Source organism: Grus americana, chromosome 3 (genome assembly GCF_028858705.1).
Source record: "Grus americana isolate bGruAme1 chromosome 3, bGruAme1.mat, whole genome shotgun sequence".
NCBI lineage: Eukaryota > Metazoa > Chordata > Aves > Gruiformes > Gruidae > Grus > Grus americana.
The window spans coordinates 62038111-62061432 of record NC_072854.1 but is presented as its reverse complement, the minus strand read 5'-3'; the positions used below and the strand labels follow the sequence as shown (position 1 = coordinate 62061432).

The 23322-nt window shown below is 42.2% G+C and overlaps 1 protein-coding gene across 3 annotated transcripts; it reads left to right on the top strand.

The window, feature by feature from the left end:
* The first annotated feature begins 4199 nt into the window (after positions 1 to 4199).
* Positions 4200 to 18155, top strand: TAAR1 (trace amine associated receptor 1). 3 transcript variants are annotated; one of them, XM_054822461.1, is made up of 6 exons: positions 4200 to 8671; positions 9869 to 9948; positions 13088 to 13215; positions 13489 to 13555; positions 14824 to 15046; positions 15429 to 18155. In XM_054822461.1, exon 6 carries the CDS (start codon positions 15533 to 15535, stop codon positions 16532 to 16534), a length of 1002 nt encoding a protein of 333 aa, XP_054678436.1. In that variant the 5' UTR covers positions 4200 to 8671; positions 9869 to 9948; positions 13088 to 13215; positions 13489 to 13555; positions 14824 to 15046; positions 15429 to 15532; the 3' UTR covers positions 16535 to 18155. The 3 variants fall into 3 exon arrangements, with proteins under 3 accessions (XP_054678436.1, XP_054678434.1, XP_054678435.1); XM_054822459.1 differs by lacking the exon at positions 13489 to 13555; XM_054822460.1 differs by lacking the exon at positions 13489 to 13555 and having other exon boundaries at positions 4200 to 8704.
* Positions 18156 to 23322: the final 5167 nt, after the last annotated feature.

Genomic DNA, 23322 nt, shown 5'->3' with positions numbered 1-23322 from the left:
TAAAAACACTCAGGGGAGGGACTGTACCGCTTGGGAGCAGTTATTCAAGACAGGCAGGGTCCCGAGGTCACGCTTGCTGGTGGCTTGTCCAGCACCTCACCCTTTTCGCACCTGACTTGTGGCTGTAAACCAAACTAGTCTTTCATCACACAGAGGAAGTTTTGGTCAAGAGAGATTATGACTGACCCATGGCAGTACCAGTCTCATGGGGCCGTTGGGTGTGTAATGGGTATGGGGTCCAGAACTGCAGACAGCCGTGCTGAAGCATGGGAGCTGATCCCCACTCCCCGAGCCAGTCTGATACACTCCAGGACCCCCTTGTCTCGCATGTGAGAAGCAACATTTTGGGAAAGGCAAATGAGGCTGCACATGCTGGTTATGATGGTCTGCAATGTCATCCCATTGACCACGCAGGTCTGTTGGTTTGCACCGGGGTCGGCACAGTCAGGCACAGAGTGGGAAGCGTCTCTGCAGCAGAGCAGCCAGGAGCTTTCCCTGGGCATGATCCCCGTGGTGGTGCATCCCGTCCATCCTCAGTGCTGCTCACTCAGCCGTCTGCCCCCGGAGAGGTCAAGGAAACACTCCAAAAAAGGCAAAAGCTGCCCTGACATGTAAACCCCAGTGCTGAAAAAGATCCTAGAAAGGTTTTTAACTTGAAAACATGATTCTCCCTGCTGCCCCCGAATTTTGCTTTCTCCCTCTCTACCCCAGAGGAGGTACCTCTGCTACCTTTCTGTTCCAGTCATGGTTGCTCCCTGAGATAGATCAGGCCACGGCTCCAGCAGGGTAGGGCTGGAAGACAGAGGGAGCCCCGCTGCGGGGGACAGCCGCTGCCCCTGCAGCCCTCTGACCATACGGGTGCTGCGGGAGCTGCAAGCTTGTGTGTGGAGCCAGCAGTGCACCTCCTCCTCACACGCCCTGCCGCTCAGCTCCATCTCCACTTGGCTGCGCTTCAGGTGAAATATGCTTTTATTACTTGGCCTAGAATTGTTCATGTGGAAGTAAAAAAACCAAACAGTAACTGCTGCTGGAGTGGCATGTGAACGCAATTTGACTTTTGTTTTTGTTGTCACAGTCAAATCGCTTGATTAAAATCTTCTTTGACTTGTTGGCATCAATAGCTTTACATGCTAATCCACAAAAAGAAGAATCTGGGGACATTTTAGAAAGAAATGCCTCACAGATGCATCAGTGGCACTTGAAACAAATACTTTGCAGGTTGCTGGTATCCCAAGTATTTCATGCACTCCAAATGGATGTGGGATTTATAAAAATGTTTCTGAAGCTGAAGAGGAATACAGTTGGGAGACATGGACTGAACAGAATTGCAGACATTCAGTATACTATTACTAGGTTTATCTTTATATATCAGATTAAACTTTCCTAAACTATCTGTACCAAAAAAAGTCAATAAGAGTTTATTCAAGCTCCCAAGTTAGTGTTAAGGAGATAGGGCTCCTGGGGAGATAACTAGATTTTAAAATAAATGTTTTCTCTTTATTCAAGGGTAGAGTTTACGCCACGTCCTCCCTTGTCACTATTCAGGCTGTGATAATTGAACATAAAAATCTCTCACATATCGCTTGCTGGCATTTCTGAAGCGTGGACTACTTCCCAGACACACGCAAAGCTGGCTGCCTTAGGCTGTCAGAGTTGGAAATGGGCAAGATACAATTGATATTACTAGTTAAGCAGCTTATAGGACATCAGGACAGTACTGTTGAACCTCATCCATTAGGGATGTAGAAGTCCAGGACTATTTGAAAATTACACTAAAACCAAATTTGAAGAATGGTTGGTCTGTAGTTTTCAGGATTTTCTGCCCAGCTTTCCTCTCCCTGAGAGGGTAACGAAGGTGCTATACGATGGACCACTAGGAGTTTATTAATCCTTTTCTCATTTCTGATGATAAAGCAAGAATTTAACCAAGCAGAGGATGAATTTGCATGGACTGTTGCAGCAGTCTCAGAATAGCTCCATCATTTTAATGAGCAAGAACCATGAACCCTGCTTTTGGGTAAGGGTTCCTTGGAAGGAGTGCAAAAACCAACCAGATCTTCGGCTGAGGAACTCGGACATCACAGTGACTAGATGAAGTTCACTTTTAGGAAATGTAAGGGTTTTTTTAATATATGACAATTTCAGATGATGCAAATTACAGAAACATTTAGAATACAGAAGCAGAGAGATAGTGACCAATTCACCTAGAACAGTTTCTGTTGAATTCATGGAAAGTTAACAGGCTATGCACTTACTTTCCTACGTGCTAGGTAGTTAGAAAAGAGAGAATGTTAGTTCATTTTTAGGGGAAAAAAAAAAGGCCTCTCCCACATTTTCCTCATGGGACAGAATTTGAGTTTCTGAAAGAACAGGAATGTTTACTGACTCTGGGACAGATATGCCAGAGGAGAAGAATCAAATTAATTTATATGTAATTCATGTCAATGACCCCACCTCAAAAGCTATTCCAGATGGTATCCTAATGAACCCCATCCTTTTCTGAGCTGGAAAAGCCTGCTCTTCACACGTCAGTATTTCTTCCTTATACCTTGATGCTGGCCAAAGCAAACAAGACCCACCTGTCCATGGTGTCTCTGATCACATGGAAAGAAAAACAAGTCCTTAATAGATTTTATTGATGCAAGGCATCAGATGAATGTAGAAAAATACTGCATTAAAACAACTGTGATCCAAACCTTACGGCTGACTAAAGTAAGACTGGTAACAAATTTAGGGAAACTTCACCTATGAGTAAAATCTAATGTACTTTATTGTACATATTGAATTAAAGCAAGCAGACCTTGAGCAAAAATAAAGTATCTATCTCAGTAATCTGTGTTTTCTTAAAGAGAGCAGGACACTACAGCCATGTCCTTGTACGCATATTTTCGTCATTATAACCTCAAGTTATCCATTAAATGACGTGGAACAGCGAGGTGCAGTCAGAGATTGTGCAACTGTTAGACCCAGTAATACAATAGTAAATGTTTATGTACAACTTGTGTTATCATAGATGAATTACTGGCAGTATGGGACACTGTTCACAGGTACACAGAATCAGTGCAGATATAGTTAGTTGTAGACAGAATGACCATGACCTGAGTTTCAGCTGAAGTATTTATAAATTTCTAATGAACCAAAAACCAAATTATAACCCAACCTCATCCAGACAGTGTTTACAATGTCACCACCAACCATCAGGGCAGGAAAGCTGAAAAAGACAAATAACTTGCACATGTCAATAAAGACAGCAGCAATTGTTATAAGGTCTTGTGGTGGGTTGACCCTGCCTGGGGGCCAGGTGCCCTCCAGAGCCGCTCTCTCACTCCCCTCGTTCACTAGACAGGGGAGAAAAAGTATAACGAAAAGCTTATGGGTCAAGATAAGGACAGGGAGAGATCACTCACTAATTATCGTCACGAGCAAAACAGACTGAACTTAGAGAGGGAATTCGTCTAATTTATTACCAAGCAAAACAGAGTAGAGGAATGAGAAATAAAATCAAATCTTAAAACACCTCCCCCCACCCCTCCCATCTTCCCGGGCTCAACTTCACTCCCGGCTTCAACCTTCCCCCCCTCAGCGGCACAGGGGGACGGGGAATGGGGGTTACGGTCAGTTGATCACATGTTGTTTCTGCCACTTCTTCATCCTCAGGGGGAGGACTCCTCTCATCGTTCCCCTGCTCCAGCATGGGGTCCCTCTCATGGGAGACAGTCCTTCACGAACTTCTCCAACATGAGTCTCTCCCACGGGCTACAGTCCTTCACAAACTGCTCCAGTGTGGGTCTCTTCCACGGGGTGCAGACCTTCAGGAGCAAACTGCTCCAGCGTGGGTCCCCCACGGGGTCACAAGTCCTGCCAGCAAACCTGCCCTGGTGTGGGCTCCTCTCTCCACAGGGCCACAGGTCCTGCCAGGAACTTGCTCCAGCGTGGGCTTCCCACGGGCCGCAGCCTCCTTCAGGTGCCTCCACCTGCTCTGGCGTGGGGTCCTCCGTGGGCTGCAGGTGGAATCTCTACACCCCCTCATCCTTCCTCCATGGGCTGCAGGGGGACAGCCTGCTTCACCATGGTCTTCACCAGGGGCTGCAGGGGGATCTCTGCTCCGGCGCCTGGAGCACCTCCTCCCCTTCCTTCTGCACTGACCTTGGTGTCTGCAGAGTTTCTTACATCTTCTCACTCCTCTCTCTGGCTGCAAAAGCGCTCTCTAACTGTTTTTTTTTTCCTTCTTAAATATGTTATCACAGAGGTGCTGATGGGCTTGGCTTTGGCCAGTGGTGGGTCCATCTTGGAGCCGGCTGGCATTGGCTCTATCAGACACAGGGGGAGCTTCTAGCAGCTTCTCACAGAAGCCACCCCTGTAATCCCCCCCGCTACCAAAACCTTGCCATGCAAACCCAGTACAGGTGCACCACAGCTAATACAGGAATGCTGTGGCTTGTGATGGACTATGAGATGTCATGGAGACCAACACAGAAATAATTCCAATGTACCTTCTAAAAATTAACTTCTTGACACTGTAGGCAAACAGCACCTCCTACTGAAGCCACGGATGAGCATAACAGCATTACCCAGTGTTGCCTACCTGTGGATCAGACACAGCTAGAAATGATCGGTCGTGGTGACACAGAAACTTAGCATATTGACAACAATATGTTAATTTCTTTTTCAGTTTAGAAAAGAATTAAGAATTAACAGAAGCACTTGTAGCACCCATCTTTGCAAGTATTAAAATGTTTCTTGTAGCTATTCATTACTATAATGTTGTAAGTGAAATACTCCATTGAAATACTTTCTTAGTAATCCATGTCAAATTTATGAAAGGTTTTGGAAAAATCTAAACCTCATTCTGCAAAATTTATTAAAATCTTAGGCAAAATACAATAATGATATGCAGTTTTAATGCCTTAGCATCAACTCCATTAAGTTGAGCAACGAGAGTACAGTGAACTTGAGGCCAATATCATTGCTATGTTACTTACAGACTCTTCAGGATACACTGCCCCCATACTTGTTAGAGACTTTCCTAAGTTTTCTATAGTAGTATAGTATTCTATAGTATTTATTACTGTGCTGGCTAAGTGCTGCTATCTAAGACCTAAAGTGCTCTCTTTTCTTTTTTCATTTTGTCTCCACTAGGAGCCAGAAATCTTGACTTACTGCTCTTTTCACTGAGGTCCAAATGGGGGCAGTGAGTTTGCTATACTACTGTTAAAATCAATGGTGGTACGTCAGTTTACATCTGATGATTGTGCATTTGCAGAAACAGAGATGTTCTGCATTTAGTCATGAATTCAATCAGTTGTATTCTGTGGGGTTTTTTCAGTGTGCCGTGCACAGAGGCTCTCACACCACTTGACTGGGTTTGGTTGGGGCTGGAAATCATCAGCTCTGCCCAGGAGAGTTCACGGAGACAATGATCCATATAGATCCCACCTCGGCAGAAGTTAGGTGCGCTGGCCCAGTAAAATCCCCAGTATCTTGGTTTGTCACCCAGCTGGCAAAACGTGCAAAAATTGATCAAAAATGTACAAAACTTTTCTTCCCATTCCCTACTTGGTTAGTAGTTGTCTCCTCCAGTTTTCTCAGAGATGTTCTCACGCTGAGTTGGCTGCAATAGCTAACCTAACCAAATTGTGAAAGCACAGTGTAATTCATTCATGGAAACTTACTGTTCAAAAGAAGAATTATGCTTGCCTAAGTAGAAATCAAATATATCTGGCACTGAGATATAAAAGGGAAGAGCAAGCTGTAAAAACGCAGCCATTAACGGACAGTGATGTACTTCCTGGTAGCTAGACTGAAAGACAAAAAGCTTTGGCAGGTGTGGGTAAAAATACATGTGTGGTGCCTTTCATAACAGATGTCATTTAGCTATACCCCAAGAGTATCAGGTGGCTGTATGTATATGGACCAGAGCTATTAAAAAAAAAAAAGCTAAAGGTTGATCAATCATGATTACCTAGCAACAGGCTCAAACATTCATTTTGTTGAAGAGTTTCCAAGCCTATCTGTAATGTTACACTAGGCATTTTAGGTTGTTTATTCACGTTAACATTAGCCTCTCTTTGCAGGGATTCTTCCAAGTTCAGCATTAGACTAAACAAAAAGCAGGCACAAAACCTCTTGCATTTGAGGGTCATGCAACACTTAATGTAACCACTCTTGTGGTTTGCCAAGGGAATCTTACAATGCCAGTTGTTTTCTGCTGAGTCTTTTCTTACAGATTGTTGCTCTTCTGTCACTAAGAATGTGACCCGTACCCCTCCTTGATTTGCCAAGGCTCATCATTAGATAATATCTTGATGTCTTATGAACATTTGCAATCACAGCACTTCCATGAAGCTAGGAGTAATTTTTATCCTATAATGCAGATGAGGAGATGAAGTGCAAAGAAACTGATGTTTGCAATAGACACTAATTTAGGCAGCTAACTTTAGATGCCAGAATATTTCATATTAATAAAAATTGCTGTATATAGTAAAAAAATGATTGCCACTGGCTTCAGCTGCAAGTGCTGACTACCTGTGAAAATCAAGCCCTGGCATGCACCCAGAAAATGAGGAGCACACGTTCAGCGAAAGCTTCAAAACCTGTGGTATAAAATGACCCACCTAATATCGTGTAGTAACAGATGCATATACAGCATGTTAGAACGAGGGAAAGGAGGAAAGGGACCTGTGTAAGGGGATCTATTTAGGGCATTAGTCCGCACGGGCAGCTAGGGCAAGAAGGCATGCAAGGCACAGAAGGAAGAAGCAGCAACAGTTGCAGATAAGAACAAAATGGACTACACAGGGAGGAAGAGGGGAGGGGGAGGAGAAAAGAGGGAGAGATTTAGTTTCTCTTCACCAACCCTCACCTGCACAGACAAAAAGTTATGCAGGCTGGTAGAGGCACATTTAACCAGGTAAACCTCCAGTTGCTGCCATCTGTTCCCTTTCAGTCTCACAGGTATTGTGTAGGAGATGTCTAGCAAGCAGGGACGTGACAACAAATAATGAATCCAATTCAAACTGACTCCAATGCACCCTTACCTCCCCTTCGGTGATCCAAAAAGCACATTGAAATGACATACAGCAGCTACTGACAAGATAAATGAAGCTCCTTGCTGAAAAATCAGGCTGCCCATGCATGTCTTCCTGAGACTGGGCAGCGGAAGGTGGGCACGAAAGGGCACAGCCTCCGACGCTGGTACTTTCTGCACTACTTGAGTTGCTGTTCCTGCAGCATCACGATACCAGCGACGCTCATGCACAGCACTGCTGCTTCCTGCAGCAGCAAACAACTGTGGAAGCAAAGAATGGCACCGGCAGGTCTCCCCCTTAAAAACGGCCCCCAGTGCAGCAGCACTGGCATCTGCAGTCAGTTGGACTTGCAAATGGCAATTAGAAACAATCAAGCATGTTAAATATTTCTAGGAAAACAGCATGCGCCTATTGTAGCCAAATGCAGCGTTTGTGAAAGGCAAGAGAGTAATGCGTGAAAAGGGAGGCTCCAGCAGTTTGTTTACTGACATATAAGCCTATATTGGCAATTTTAGGTTTCAGTGGCTTCCGTCAGAGTAGCCACACTTCCAGACCAGAATGTGACAGTTCAAGACCTTCATTTCACCAAAGGTCCTCCCTCTTGTTCAGCCCCATGTCCCCTGTGTCACCTTGCCAGGGCAATACCTTCCTATTTCCCAAGCCCACCCCAATCCCAAATTCCCAGGGAGAAGCTGCAGCTTGAGCCACGCAGGTCCCGCTCAGGGCTCAGAGAAACCCCAGGGGAGCAGGAGTTGAAAGGCACAGCTCTCCACCAGCGCAGCCCACCAGCCGATGCACACAAACTGACCCAAAGTGGGTCAGTTCTCCTCCCTGGGATTACTTCTTTCTGGAAGGACTCTCCTCCTTGGGTCCCACAGCAATACTAAAACTCTTAACTGTTTGAAGATGCGGATGACGGTCAATGAGCTGTGCTTTAAAAAGCAACAAGTTGCAGTTTGGCCACTGCTGATTTGTAATTTGGCCATATTTAGGTATAGTTCCTCTGGTATGGTAAAAGATATACAAATAGGCAATCGACACTTCTTAAGTCCCTGCTACAAAGCATATAAACACCAGAGCATTGTAAATAAAAGACAAGCAGAATTTTTTAATAAGGAGGAAACAGTTCTCTTTTTAATCAGTATTGTTCTCAGATGCTGTTGAAGTATTATGGGTGGAGTTTTTTTGAAAATATCCAGTCTAGGATACACAAATCAAATTTTCAAAGATAACTGAAATTGCTAAAGTTTGGCAACATTATGCAAAATTGAAAGGAGGGCAAGAAACATCGGGCTCTCTTAAAACCAGCTCAGTGCTGTTAGCTCCATCTGTACTTTGGCCATAATAAACATTTATCATTATTTTGTATGCTTCTTTCCATAAGGCTGGCTTTAACTTAATTCACATGCAGTCATCTTTGCATATACTAGTGGCTTGTGTCAGAATAGATTTATTATCTACTTATGTTCTCTGAATATTTAATATTGACGTCATCCTGTTGATAAGATTTTTCCAGCAGGCTGTAAACCAGAGTCAGACCAAGCGTGCAGCTGCTCGGCTGTGGGATGCGTGTGGGATGATTCACTATCACGCTGTATCCGCAGGCTGCGCTGGTTCGTGATGAGGAAATAACTCCTGAACAGGTACCGTCTCCGTGTCATGCAGTCTGAAATACGGTGAGCTGCTAATATGCTAGGCTGGGATATTATTTTGTTTCAAAGATGAATCTTCTATGGCTAGCACTGAAGCTAATAGTCATTATTTTGCACAGATCACCGTGTTCTTTCCGTAGCAAACAGCAACAGAACCAACAGCAATGAGGTTTTGCTGGTGGCCGACAGGATGATTTAAAAAGCTATTAATTCCCAGTAGCTGAAAGAGGAGCATAGGTAGGGGGCAAAATTCTTTTCAGACACAGCTATGAATTCAGAGTAAGGCTCCTTACTTTCTGTGAAGTTATTCCTGGGCCATGAGGATGCAGAATGACAAAGCTGGGATTGTACCTGCTTACTGCTCACTGCCTCCCTCCTCCGCATTCACCTTCATATCGGAGGTGGTGTTCGGAGGCCACCGAATATCTACAAACCAGCCACAGTCCTAAATTCACTCCCGTGGGTTTGGTGGGTGGACAGAAGAACTGGAGAGGCACATGGGAACTGCCCCGCTGTGTGGGTGTCTCTGCTCTGCACCCCACTGTGGCTGGGGGGGTTCGCTCGCCCCACCGGGGAGAGAAGCGAGGGGCTGCTCCTGCCCTCTGGGGAGCCCTGGCACTGCTGTCTGCCGGAGCAGCTTTTGCGACCAAGCGGAGGCGATGGACCGCATCATGGCATTACTTAGCAGGGCTATCAAATATGTAGAACATGTCCCCCCCCACCCCGTGCAGAGATAGTTTCTTGGCTTTGGATGGGCATGTTTTGCTTTGCTGTAAAAACATTATTTTCTTGGAATCTCTTATTCCTCTGTGCATTTCAGAGATTTGCATTTATCTTGAGGTTTGGATTTATAGTCCTCATCTTAAGCACTACGCTTTGAGAAAGAGCACAAACATTGCATTACTCTGTATAAACAGCTATTTTTACTTGGCATGCAAAAATGATGGTCTTCACTGAAAAGTAAGGATATAAACCATGGGAAAAGATCTAGAGGTCAATCATATCCGTTCTTCTTTAAATTCCCCTGGTGTAAATCTAGGCTAATTTCAGATTGTCTTCAGTGGAATTGCACCAGGTTTGCAGTAATAGCATTCAGATTAGTATTTAGGACATCTTCTCATTTAACCATATAATGACATACTTATTTTGAACTAATAACTTATTGGGAATTTGTGCATCTTCCTCCAGATTTCAAACATATGAATGGAAACTTAAGAAGATAATTTTTGTCAATGCTGTGCTTTTTTTTCCTGAGGACTGCATAAATGGTGAGTGGAGTTAATATACTTTCAAAATTCCTCTCCAACCATGGGGCCACCTTAGAGCCTTCAGGAGTTTTAAATCCATAGCTCCCCTTGCAGAGAGCCAGTTTTTAAAATGAACCATATGAAAATGAGAAACTTTCCTTTGTCTAATGGATACTGCAAAATTATATTTTCTGCCAAATGACCAAACTGTACCCATAGCTAAATGCAGGCTAAAAGAATCGCAGTAGAAATCAGTGCTGTTCTGGCTTGTATTTTTTTTCATGGTAATAGTTCTCATTCCTCAGCCCTGTTCTGTTCCTTCTTATTTCCAGTGCCCCTTTCACAGCCTTGCCTAAGAAGGACAGAATCATTTTTTAACACGTTGTTCACATGGGTTTGGTGTCTGGCAAAATTGCTATTTCCATTCCCTTCTGGGCTGTTTTCTGTTTTTTTCCACTATTTTATGTTTGAAAAACAAACAAACAAGAAGTGTAGATGACCCAAGGTATACCAGACACTGTGACAACATCTCTTTTTCTTAGTTTTCCAAAAATCTGAAAACTAATTGTTGCAGAAAAGAAAGTCACAGCAACAATTTTGTAGACAAGTTTTTACTTTGAACTTTGATGTATAACTGCTTTACTATATTACAAACTCAAAAGACTGTTGAACACTGACTATTTGTAAGTGCTCTGAGGTCTCCCAAAAATAGCGCTTGACATATTTCTCTTTGATATTATAAACAGCAAGTTTGAGAATATTTTCATGATCCACATCAGCATTAAGCTGCAAGAAAATGCCTGTTTGAAGCATCTGCACCAACAGCATGAAAGCTTGTTACCAAAGCGTTCCTCATTGCTCTACATCAGTTGACAATTTGGCCTGCTTAATTACTTAATTATCTTGATATCTTATAAACTGCCACTTTACATTCATTTCAGTAAACATACCATTTAAATACCACCCTTCCCATACTCTCAGCTTCCTCTAGGTCTGTGGTTCTTTCCGATGTGTATGGGTCCTGCAGTGCAAGCTGGTGCATCCAGAGATAATGAATGCTATGTGCAATGCCTGTGGGTTGGTATTTGGTAGAAGAGTGAAGGGCATCTCCGAAAATAGTCTATGCAGAGACATCCTGCTGTGCTCTCCTGTAATTTTTCTTTTTAAAATACATTTAACTATTTTAAAGTGTATAGGCACTGCTGGTAGCCAGCTGAAGAGCAAACATGGCTTGCCCCTGGGACCTGCACTAGGAACGGCTGCTCTCACATCTGTCATGGGAACTTCCTTCCAACAGCATATTCCAGTGATAAGAGTACGAGTGCAGGCACAGAGCAGGCAGACAAGACACGATCGTCATATAGCCATCTGAAAAATATATCATACCCTACAACATATTGTTTTGCATCATCAGGTTTTGACTTTTCATTTTATTTCATCTTCCTGACAACTCCTAACCCTTCCAAAGTCCTCAGCAGGTTTAAAAAGAAGCAGATTGCCTCCTGGAGAAACGTCGCACATGACAGGAAGAATGGCAAGTTGTTCTTGCATTTTATTGCAAGTCAGGAACTGGAGGGAAACGTTCCCAGACCGGACTCAAAGTCTGGTCGTGAACGAAGGCAAAGCGAAAGCCCAGACCTCACGGCTGGTGGCTGCCGCCCGTCCGCAGTGGAGCAGGGCAGCTCAGGGCAGGGGGAGGCTCCCCAGCCCCAGAGGGTCCCCTGGCTGGTAGCTGCTGGGTAGCTGCTTCTGAAACAAGCATTTCAAGCAGAGCTGCCTCTCCAGATCATCCTCTTGAGTTTTGGCCACTGCATCTCTTGAAGGAGAGGGGCTGCAGGAGACCAGAGTGTATGCATGCATAGATGTCCTTTGGCTAAGTCCCCATAATGAGCTGGCCACCAGACTTCTTTAGAACTATGAGTATTGCACAGAGTAAGGCACCATGGGTTTGTTCCCCTAAACTTTACCTTCCTATAATACGTATGTGTTAGGATGGTAATTACCAAGGCCTAAACCTTCACTCCTCAAAGAGAAGCACCTGGCTCCAAGGATGGCCCACAGCTATGAATCTCAAAAGGGTGAAGGCCTCTCTCAGAGACCAGTATTTGGGTGCGTAACATTGCTTTGCCCAGCTCTGAGCAATTGGACCTGACTCCTCTCCTCAACATATCGTCTTGACCCTCCCAAGTGGTTTCTCACTCAGCCTGACGGTTGTTTCTGCACTTGTTTTAGTTTGCAAACTCTCTTCCCATAGCAAGGAGAACTTTGCATTGCAACACCTCAGTCCTTTTATGAGTGCAGCCTCAGGAAAAATAAAAGAACTGAGTTGTTTGCATTCATTTAGATTTTTGTGCACATAATATAATGAAGCGGTTAACCCAGGTCATGCAGCAGAGTTTGCAAGAAGTAGTATCTTACTCTACCTTGTTGCGTATGTCCCTGAGGCACCCGGCATAACTGGGCTTTAGCTGATGGTCACGATATCAACAGTCTTTTATGTTCAGCAGTATCACTGTTTTAAAGGGCTGCATAGTCCTTTGTTGAGCAAAAAAATTGATGCTCCTTCTCTGTGACTCCAGTACAGCCAATAATAGGTGTTTACTTTAAACACCTTTTTAGTAGCTGTACCTTGCAAATAGCTGTTAACTGATTAGGCCGTTAGATTAAGCCTGCTTGTTCAGTAGAGTAATCAGAACTAGGCTGATAAATACACATCATGTCACTCTGTACACAATATACCTTTTCAAGGAAATCTTACACGCTGCTGTAAACTACCTATACTTACGTATTTTGCTGTTTTTTAGAAGCGTACAGAAGGGCAACTACATGGTGGTTTTTGTTCTGCACCGAGATAATCTCGGGCTGCTCACAATGTGAGCACAGCGTTCAATCAGAGAAGTAAACATACTTCAAATGAGTTCAGTTTACCTATAAATAAGGCCTATTAAACAAATATGAGTGTTACAGCCATAATTTTGTTCTTAAGTGGGTGACAAAATAAACAGTTTGAGCTACTATTCCCATTAACAGCTTCTCCTCAGAGGAGGGGCCAAGAACTCTATTCATTGCACCCAATGTCCTCCAGCAATGTGCTGGGACTTCTGGAGGCTGCTCCAGCTGTGGATTAAGTGCTTGTCCTCTCAAAATCTGTATTATCCAGAACTGTTATGATGGTGAAGAGGCTCAGCTGTCTTTTGAGATGGTCTTTAAAAGGAAGGGGTGTCACTCAATCAACAGAAAACAAATGAGCATCAAGAGCAGACTTCTACCCAGCGTGCGGGGAGAAAGGTAGGAGGACAGGTTTTTAATTTGCATTTTATTGAATTTTAAAATTTGTAATTAATTATGGAAGAGAAGTGTTCTGCTTTCTTGTTGAAAACTTCTTCAGTGTTCAGCTTATTTGGACAGTTTGGCACATGAGTTTTGATTTATTTTGTTTTCATTTCATGCAAAGCCACACACTTGATCTCAGTATGCTCAATATTTTAGTTGGAGGTTGGAGTTTCTTCTTTCTGTTTAATGAAAAAACAAAATCCCCTGAAAATAAGATTTTTTTTTAAGGAAAAGGAGTTTCCAAGAGAGATATTATTTCTTCAGGCTAAATGATTTCCCTGTCAGAGAACAATAGGTAAGTTATTCCTTTTTCAAATAGAAAATTAGAGATAGCACCTTAAATTCTTTTTGGTTGTCTTTATAGCCTGTTTTACCATATTTGTTTACTTTATTTACACATAAAATAAATGAAGATCAAAATCTATGTGACACATTTATAACCTGAATGTCCTTAAAACTTTTATAATTATCTTTAGCATATACAGTTAATTTGGTGTTTCATTCTTTCTGCTGTGAAAATTGGTAATTTGGGTTACTAAAGATCCATCTGGCTGTGCTTTCTCTGTCTTGGGTGTAAATGCACCGAAAGAAGGAATGATAGGCAGGAAAAGAAACATGAAGAGACAGACCAAAAGTGAAGGAAAAAATAGATGGAGTCATAGATAAAGTAAGGTGGAAAAGAGCAGAGATGTTGTTAAACATTAGCAGGCAGAAAAAAGGGGAAACAAGAAGCACCCAAAAGAGTAAATAAATGTACTCGGATTCCATGTGTCCTGTTTTCCTGAGAGTGCCTCTGGATGCACCTTGTCCCTGACACTCGGGTGCCACTGCCTGGCACGACTTGAAAATCCCTCTGTATAACACAGGCTGTTAGTGGTAGCTGCCAGGGTTTCACAAGCTACAGTTTATCATCTATATTCAGCTTCCATTTAGCTTCTAATGCGTGGTATGCTTGTAATAACATTTGTTTTGATATGGGAAAAAAATAATTATTCTGTATGTTCTCTTCAGAATAACTAGAAGCAGCAAAGTCCTGAAGCAAAGGGGTTAAATTAGTGCGGGCTGAATTGCCATGTCAGTATTTTTCCGACTTAAACTACCATATTATACCATAACGATAATGGTAGTGAATAGCAGGTGCTGATGTTATTTATTTTTCACAATAATACTATTTTTCTGTTAATTAAAGGAAAACCAGATCTTTCAACAATGAATATTGCTTGTCAAGTGCTCAAGTACTTTCATTAAATGCTTTCGTAAAAAGAGAGACTCACAAAAGGGACGTGCTAGTGCATACAGCGGTATTTGTGTCCTCAGATGCAGACTGAACCAACGTTCAGAAGACATATCTCTCCATGTTTGTGCCTTGGCTAAAAACAGTATAAACATAATAAATACACATAACAATGCTAAACTACTAGCACTGAAATAAACTAGAGCCCGACAGAAAAGGTAGGATGCTTCTTCAGATCAGTCAGGCTCTTCCATTATATTTTGTCAGCAAAAGGGCAGAAGAGGGTTTTTTTCTCCTCTTAGACCTTTTCCTTACATCTCCGTTTACAGGTGGAGCCTACCAGAATTCTGCAGTAAGACTTGATTTGGTGAGGCAGTGCCATCTGCCTGGAAGCCGAGGGCTGGTGGAAACTCTCTGGTTTGGCCAGGCTGCGCAGCGGGCTCAGCTGTCGCTATCGGGACGGGGCTGCAGGAGAGGGGGGCTCAGCGAGGGCTCCTCAGCTTCAGCCTTCTGGTTTAGACTTGTGGATCCTAGACTTATGTATAAAAAAAGGTAAGTTGAGGGAGCTTCAGAATCTAAAATTACTGATTTTCAAGAGCAAAGTGAGAGATACAGGACTCCAAGCAATTTTGATGAAGATGGCTGTTTAAACAGAAAATAACAAAAAAGACTTCTCATCTGCCCACTAGACAAGACATCGCCCAGTGCAGGCCTCTGGGAGCCACTGCTGTTCCGGTGGGAGGACACCCCATTATACAGTTTATTTCATCAAATGAGATTCCCATTTCAAGGGAAGTCTAATGATAAAAGTGTCATTCTGTTAAAAATATAATTACGAAATAGTTTAATCCTTCATAAATAATGAAATGTGAATTTCCTACACATCCAAATAAATGAAGGTTTTCACAACTGCCCTTTTTTTCTCTCCCTGCAGCTCTCTCCGTACAGAAGAGAAAAGAACAGTTGTAAATGTATTTCAGCATTAGGAAAAACGGTACCTGTGCTGCATAACTACGTGAATTTGAGACCTCAGTAAGGATGCAACTGTGCTGTGAATCTGTAAATGGCTCTTGCATAAGGAGCAGCTGGTCAAACAGTATCCGTGTTTCCATGTATATCTTCATGGTTTGCATTATTCTGGCCACAGTGGTTGGAAATTTGACGGTTATCATCTCAATATCACATTTCAAGCAGCTCCATACGCCTACCAATTTCCTGATACTTTCCATGGCTACAGTAGACTTTCTGCTGGGATTCCTCATCATGCCTTGCAGCATGGTGCGCTCTGTTGAGCACTGCTGGTATTTTGGGGAGCTCTTCTGCAAGATCCACACGAGCACGGACATTATGCTGAGCACGGCTTCCATCTTCCATCTTTCCTTCATATCCATCGACCGTTACTATGCTGTGTGTGACCCTCTAAGATATAAATCAAAGATAAATACTTTTGTTATCCTGGTCATGATATTCATAAGTTGGATGGTCCCTGCTGCTTTTGCTTTTGGGATGATCTTTCTAGACCTAAATTTGCGAGGGGCAGAAGAGATTTATAATCATGTCCATTGTGCAGGAGGATGCTTTGTCATTTTTAGTGAAACTTCGGGTGTTGTGGCCTCCATAGTGTCTTTTTACATCCCTGGATTTGTTATGCTGTACCTCTACAGGAAAATATACTTTATAGCCAAGAGGCAAGCAAGATCCATTGATGCAATTAGCAAAAAAAAGACACGATTTGAAATGAAGCACCACATTTCATTCTGCAGAGAAAGGAAAGCTGCAAAGACATTAGGCATAATAATGGGAGTGTTTCTCATCTGCTGGAGTCCATTCTTCTTCTTTACAGCAACCAATCCATTTATGAATTATGTGATACCTCCTATTCTCATTGATGCTTTGGTTTGGTTTGGTTATTTGAATTCTACATTTAACCCAATTGTTTATGCATTTTTTTACATGTGGTTTCGCCGGGCATTAAAAATGATTCTGTTTGGAAAAGTTTTTCAACAGGACTCGTCCAGGACTCATTTGTTTTTAGAGTAACATGCTTTAAATGGTTGGATTCATGGCTTTGACTTTTTGTCTGGAGGCTGAACTCCTGGATGTAAGAGCTGAAAATGAAGGAAACACCTATTTGTTTAGTCATTTACCAAATCTGGTTTCAGCACATGAGCAACTATTGCGCTTTATGTCTTCTTTCATTCCAGATTGGGAATTGTGTGTGGTGTTTTGATTATAGCTATTTATATGCAATGCACAGGAGAGCAAGGCTTAAGTTTAAAAAAACTTACAGCAGCTTATATCCCTGCTCTTAATGATTAAGAAATTATTCCAATACAGTAGGTTAATTTCTTGAACAAGGAGTGCTTATATTACAATATTTGTGTTTGCTTATTGTCCTCTAGAAAGAGCAGAAAAGCCTTTCCTTTTGCATTTCTAGACATCTTTGAGTAATAACCCAAAGCTTTTAAGTTTTGTCTCTCCCCTTCAGTATCTGTGCAGAGGTCAAAATGCCCATAACCAGCCATACCAGCACTCTCTGTGGAGGGAAGATGGGACAGAGGAAAGTCATGCTGCTCCTTCTGTTTCCATTTCAGTTAGTGCTTTTCACTTATGGGTTTGTCACTTAAAGGCTTTGCTGATCAATGAGATCAAAAGCATGTTTAATTAATCAAAGACAAGGAAAAATACAATGTATGGAATGAAAAGCAATAGCAAAAAGCAACATTGAACCTGACAATGCCAGAAAATTATGCTTGTCTAATGAATGTTTCAATGTAAAATATTTGCCAATTTGCATTTTACAGAACTTTTTTTTAGCTTGGACGTATTGTTATTTTGTCTGATGGCAATGCTGTGACAGCAGATGAGGAAAGTATATAGAGAATTGTGAAGAAATGCTATGGTTGACCTGAATGGAGGGTGAATGGGGCAAGGTGGATGTGGAAGCACCAGGAGTGGCAGAAGAAGGGCTATAGGAGTGGTTGGGGGGACGGCACCTGGGTGAGCAGGCTGTCAAGGTTACATCTGTGGGCAGCTTCTCAGGACACCCAGATCGGGGCACAAAGGACAGGCGAGTAAGGCGCATGGTCACCAGCTGAAGAAGACCCACAGACTGTAATTTTTTTAATCTATGACCTGGCTTTTCTAGAGTTAACATATCCCCAAACAGAAGGAAATAATACCTCTGGCCTGATCCTGTGACATCTGGTTGGACTGTGAAGGACTAGTGCTGGGAATGGACAGGAAAGGATTAGTACCCGAGAAGACTATGGACAGAAATTGATGACTCTGTACCGAAGTAAGAGCTATGCTCAACAGTAAATGATGTCCTCCATTCATGTTACTTGTATAAATGCACATCATATGCATAGTTTATCTTTCTTTTCTGTGCTTTGTAGAGCACTGAAGCACTCTACGCTGTAGACCATAAAAGTTGAATGATGCTACATTTCAGCAGAGCATAATATCAGGATTGAGATAGTCTCTTCTACTGTTTCATTGCCATCTTGTAAGTTTGCACTCTCCAAAATGACATAAGAAAGGAACAATGAAATATACACCACATCAGCACTTGCACTGTGGAAGATAATCCTTGTTAGTGACAATATGACTACTTTAATACTTTATCTCACAGAAATAAAGTAAGCTAAGATTAAAAAAATCTATCTTTCTGATAAATTAATGGGTAATTCTTTTCTTCCTTCATCCCCAGTAACACTGGCCTGATGCAGTTAATTTTCTCATGCTCGGTGTTAACTTCTGAAATGAACTGCGTGATCACTTGGACATCTTGATATCTCTTGAAATAGCAGTTTCTGAAGTGCTGCCAGGTGATACCTCCTTTCTTCTGGTGGTGTTGTAGATTGAAGGAAAGTGATCTTTACCTATGAGGAATGTTGCCCATCTGAGGCTTTTTTAGTATATTTAGTAAGTTCAGCACATATTAACATAGTCCCTTCAGGAAGTCAATGGAGAAGTTGTTTCTTCTCCCTCATCCACTGTCTGTCTCCCTGAAAATCTGGAAACATTACTGTCTTTCCAGAGAATTTCAGCTCTACCAGAGTTCACAGCTGGTCAGTCTCTCTTCATAACTTGTTCTGGCATCTTTCTGGTATTATTTTCTGGTTGCAGGAGGAGTTTGTGAATTAATATGATCCCATCTTGCTTGTGGGATAGCCTCTAGTTCAAATAGAGCACACGCCTCTGCAATCTGTGCCTAGAGCCTCGTGAAAAGCTAATCGGCCTAAAACCATAAAAAAGAGACCCACACTCCTGAAGGCTGATAGCCATCTAACCTAAATTTAGACATCTAGAAGTTAGGCACTACATCTGCTCTAGTCATTAGTAGTTCTCTTTATACTCACTGTAGAAAAACAGCCACCTTCACAGCGTGTTATATCTCATCAGCTTGTTGATTTTTAGGTAAGATGAATTGCTCCTGCAGATGTTCTTTCTCTTACTACCAAGAGGGATCTTCCAGTCACTGAAATAGATGCTTTGATGATTTTAGACATAATTTTTAGGTAAGTGAGATAAGGATCACTCAGATCATTCAGCTATCATTCAGATAGCTGAATCCCACACTATGGAAAAGTTGGGAGGATCCTGGGACTCCAAAAATGCTTGTGTCAAAGGTCAGTTTTCTGGAACTAGCAGTTAGATGTCTACTCAGGAGCAACTCTTGACTAGTAAGAGCTCTGAAATGAGATTTTAGATCTAGGCAGTGATCCATGGAGCTACTACTGAAGATTTGCCTGAATAGCTGCAGCTGGGAGATGGTGGTGGAACGGTGGATTGTGAAGTCCCAGACGCACACACAGTTCCCTATGTCCTGCCCTGGAGCACATCAGGAGGAGAGCAGGTCAAAAATTGTCAGCAGCTGGTAGGTCATCCTGAGGAGATGCCAGGGAGGGCAGATAGGGGAGACCTTGGGTCAGAGGAGTCCCAGCCATCCCATGTATGCTGTGCAGAAGTTTGGAGGGTGTCATGGTTTAATCCCAGCAGGTAGCTCAGCCCCACCCAGCTGCCCGCTCCCTCCCAACCCCTTGCGCACCCCCAGCCTACTTGCAGAGAATGTCTTGAGGCTGTGCAAACACTGCTCAGCAATAGCTAAACCAGGGGCTTGTTATCAACACTGTTTTCAGCACAAATCCAAAACACAGCACCGTACAAGGTACTATGAAGAAAATTAACTCTATCCCAGCCATAACCAGTAGAGAGGCATCCCAACATCATGGCTGCACAAGATCACCACAATCTATTTAGTGTAAATGGGAAAAATAGGAGAAGAATTTTTCAGTGTATAGACCAAGAACTCTCCTGCAAGCTAGTCTAGCCAAGGTGTCACCAATATTTATTCTCTGCAGAAGTAACAAGGGGCTTCCACACACAGACTGCTGGTGACCTTCATCCACACCTAGGAGGCAGTTCTCCTTCTTCTTAATAACCTACAAGTGTAAGTCAGCTTTGTGCATGGCCCAGCTCAGAAAGTTTCAGAAATAACTTTTTCCTCTGGTGTCCTATTACCTAAAGGTGGCACCTTCCCAAAGAGCCTCCTTGCCTTCTGTTTACAGAGTGTCTTCTCTAGCAGAGGAACTTTAATGAAGTCCCAGGTTACTTTCTCTCATTAGCTCTAATCACAAGCAGCACAAAGCTATTTCTCACTGTAAAGGGGATGGACAAATTAGATGTGTTAATGATGCTGCAGGGACTCTGAACCCAAGATTTTGATAAATTAGGAGATCAGAAGAAAAATGCCTCATGCTGTTGTCCTATCAGATTATGAGTTAGGTCTGGTGAAGCAGAATGTGCCTTACTGCAACCTCAAAGTGTCATCACGTAAATGAAGTGCAAAGGGTATTGTTAAATTCCTTATCAACACATTTAATTAGTGACCTTATTAAGCAATTCCCAGATGGCTATCTTTTTCAAAACAAATGAGTCTCCAGTGGGTGATTTCATATGTTTTAACTTCCCTTAAAACTTGCACTCCAGCATGACGAAAGGATCTTTTTCACCGGTAAACCTATGTCTATTCATCTTGCCACCAATGAGCACAATTTGCAAATCTTCCTCTCATGCTTTGTACAAAACCGGCAGGTTTCACGCAGTAAGTTTCAAACTCACAGACTGCCGCCTCTCCTCTCTGCCTTAGTGCCTGTAGCTCGTGCTTTGACGGTTGTAACGCGGTGGGCTGACATCTGCTGTAGCCTCAGGCACGGTGGCCCCATCTGCGGCCAAGCCTCGTGGTCTGCCCCTCAGCCACCAGATGCAGCAGGACAGGGGAAGAGGAGAAGCACCGGCTGTCCAGGCAGGACCCTTCTAGAAGCCTCACAAGGAGAGCCGCATTCCAAAATGGGAGTAATTTAAACAGCTAGATAGAAAAATACATTAGTGCAGTGTTCAAACAGAAAAACTGAGCTCTTAAACTGTGTAAATATTGCAAAGTGTATGGCTTTTCTTAAATCATTAACTCATCTAGGTCGTGCGCACTGTGCACTCTCTGTCCTCTACAATGCGTGAATACCCATTCAACAAGGAAGAAAAAACTAGATACAGTCAAACATATGATACTTAATGTGCTACAAGTCTTTTAATTCTGCAGTTTTTCTGATCATCTTCGTTATCTACAACACTACTTCCACACTACTGCATCTAAAGACATAATTCAGAAAAAGACTATGCCTATCCGTAAGCACTTTTTGACTAGTCTTTTTCCATTAGACATAGCCTAAATTTCATAAACTTCTGTGATGAAATGACTGGTCTGGTAGATGAGGGGAGAACAGTGGATATTGTCTACCTGGACTTCAGTAGGGCTTTCGACACTGTCTCCCATAAGATCTTTATAGAGAAGTTAATGAACTATGGGCTGGATGACCAGATAGTGAAGTGGATTGAAAACTGGCTGAACGGCCAGGCCCAGAGGGTGGTGATAGTGGCACAAAGTCTAGTTGGAGGCCAGCAACTAGTGGTGTCCTCCAGGGGTTGACACTGTGTCCGATCCTGTTCAACATCTTCATTAATGATCTGGATGATGGGGCAGAGTGTACCCTTTCAACCTCAACCATTCTGTGAGTCTGTGATTCTATGAAATTTAATTCTCATAATATTTACTGAGTCTTGCATAATGTCACATAGTCTTGCATAACTAGATTTTCCCAACTAAATTTAATTTCCTACTTTGTAGGTTTTTTATTAAGTTCTTTTCACCTTCATGCTGCCACTTTAAATCCAACGAACTACATGGGTAATTGAAAATGTTTCCATGTGATGACTACTCAATAGACTTTGTAAAACAAATTCATTTCCTAAGAGATTGGATCCACAGGTAACTTAGGCAGTTGGAATTCCACAACCCACTTCTAGATGTCTGGACTTCTTATTTCCCATAGGTATAGGAAAAGTCAATCTCCTTAAACACTGAGGATTCACAGCGTATGGACTAAAAGATATCTGTCAGTTAGAGAGAGATCATTGAAAGCAGAGGGCATCCTATACCCTTTGGACTTTCTCAGTTACCAACAGGAGAGAACAGTTCTTTGAGAAAATTTGAGCTTGTCTTTTGCTCTCTATTGCTGTGATTTCTGCTTTACTGAAGCCAGCCCAGAGGAATAAGAGCGGTTAGCCAGATAGTTCTCTCCAATCAATAATTAAGAACAACATGGAAATGATGAGGTACAACATGAAGGAAAGTCATAGGCTGTGACAAAATCAAACTGTTTTACCAGCAAAAATAACGACTACGACGATTTTCTATGCACGCTGCCTTTGCAGTACAGCAGTGCCTGATATGACTAATTCTCAAAGACAATTTCCAAGGTCCTTTCTGTAGTCTTGCTTTAACCTAGTTAAACAGTTTCGTTTGTAAAGGTTTCCGTTTCTGTCAATTTGTTAGCAGTTTTTTGATATTTCATTTCTGAGAGGTGAGGTGTCAAACTGTTCCCCCATCACTGTCTCCTGTCCCATGCTGAAGGAGGACCAATGGTGAGGCGCATGGGACACCGCTTTCTGAAGGTAATGCTTTTTGAATTGTAGCCTCTATCCACAGATTTATTTATTTATTTATTTAATCTAATAGAATTGTGTCTGCACAGATTTCTGCATGGATTTATGTTTTAGTAACTTATTTTAATAAAGGATCATTTGTGTGAAGCTTGCATATCTCTCGTTTGATTACTTAAAAATAAAGTTACTAGATATGTCTGTCTCCAAAATACTGACAGATCTCAAAGATAACATTTCTTCTGTATACAAGAACAAAACTTTACTATTTTTGGAGTCTGTAAATGATTCTGTTGTAGATAATCCCAGTGATTTGCATTTTATTTCCAACAGAAAATTTCCTTGTCTCTCAAGCAGCTGCCATAAGGGTAGATTCCTTTAGATGTTCTTACTTTTCCCTTAATTCATTTTAAAACCCGTGTCCATTTTCTGCCCTGTTCTTATGACATACTGTATATTGCATGCAATAAAAATCCAGTCTCTGCTGAATAGCAGTCATTTACCATTGGACTTGTAATGCATTTTCAATGCACCTGCATAAGGGTCAGCATTAAGTCTGAACGTCCACCTCTGACCTCAGAGAACTCCATTTATTCATATTAATAGTGAATTAATTTTGTCTTTTTTTGTAAGAAAATAAATACTACCTTTCTTATTTTTGATTTTTTTATAAATAACAGATTGTCCAATAACAATGATAGATTGACCTAAATTAACACTTCTTTTTATCTGTTTCTGTAACGTATGGGGAAGATTTTCTATACATTGTGTGAAAGCTGCTTTTACAGTCAGCATGACAGAAAGTGCTGTTTCAGCCTATTAAA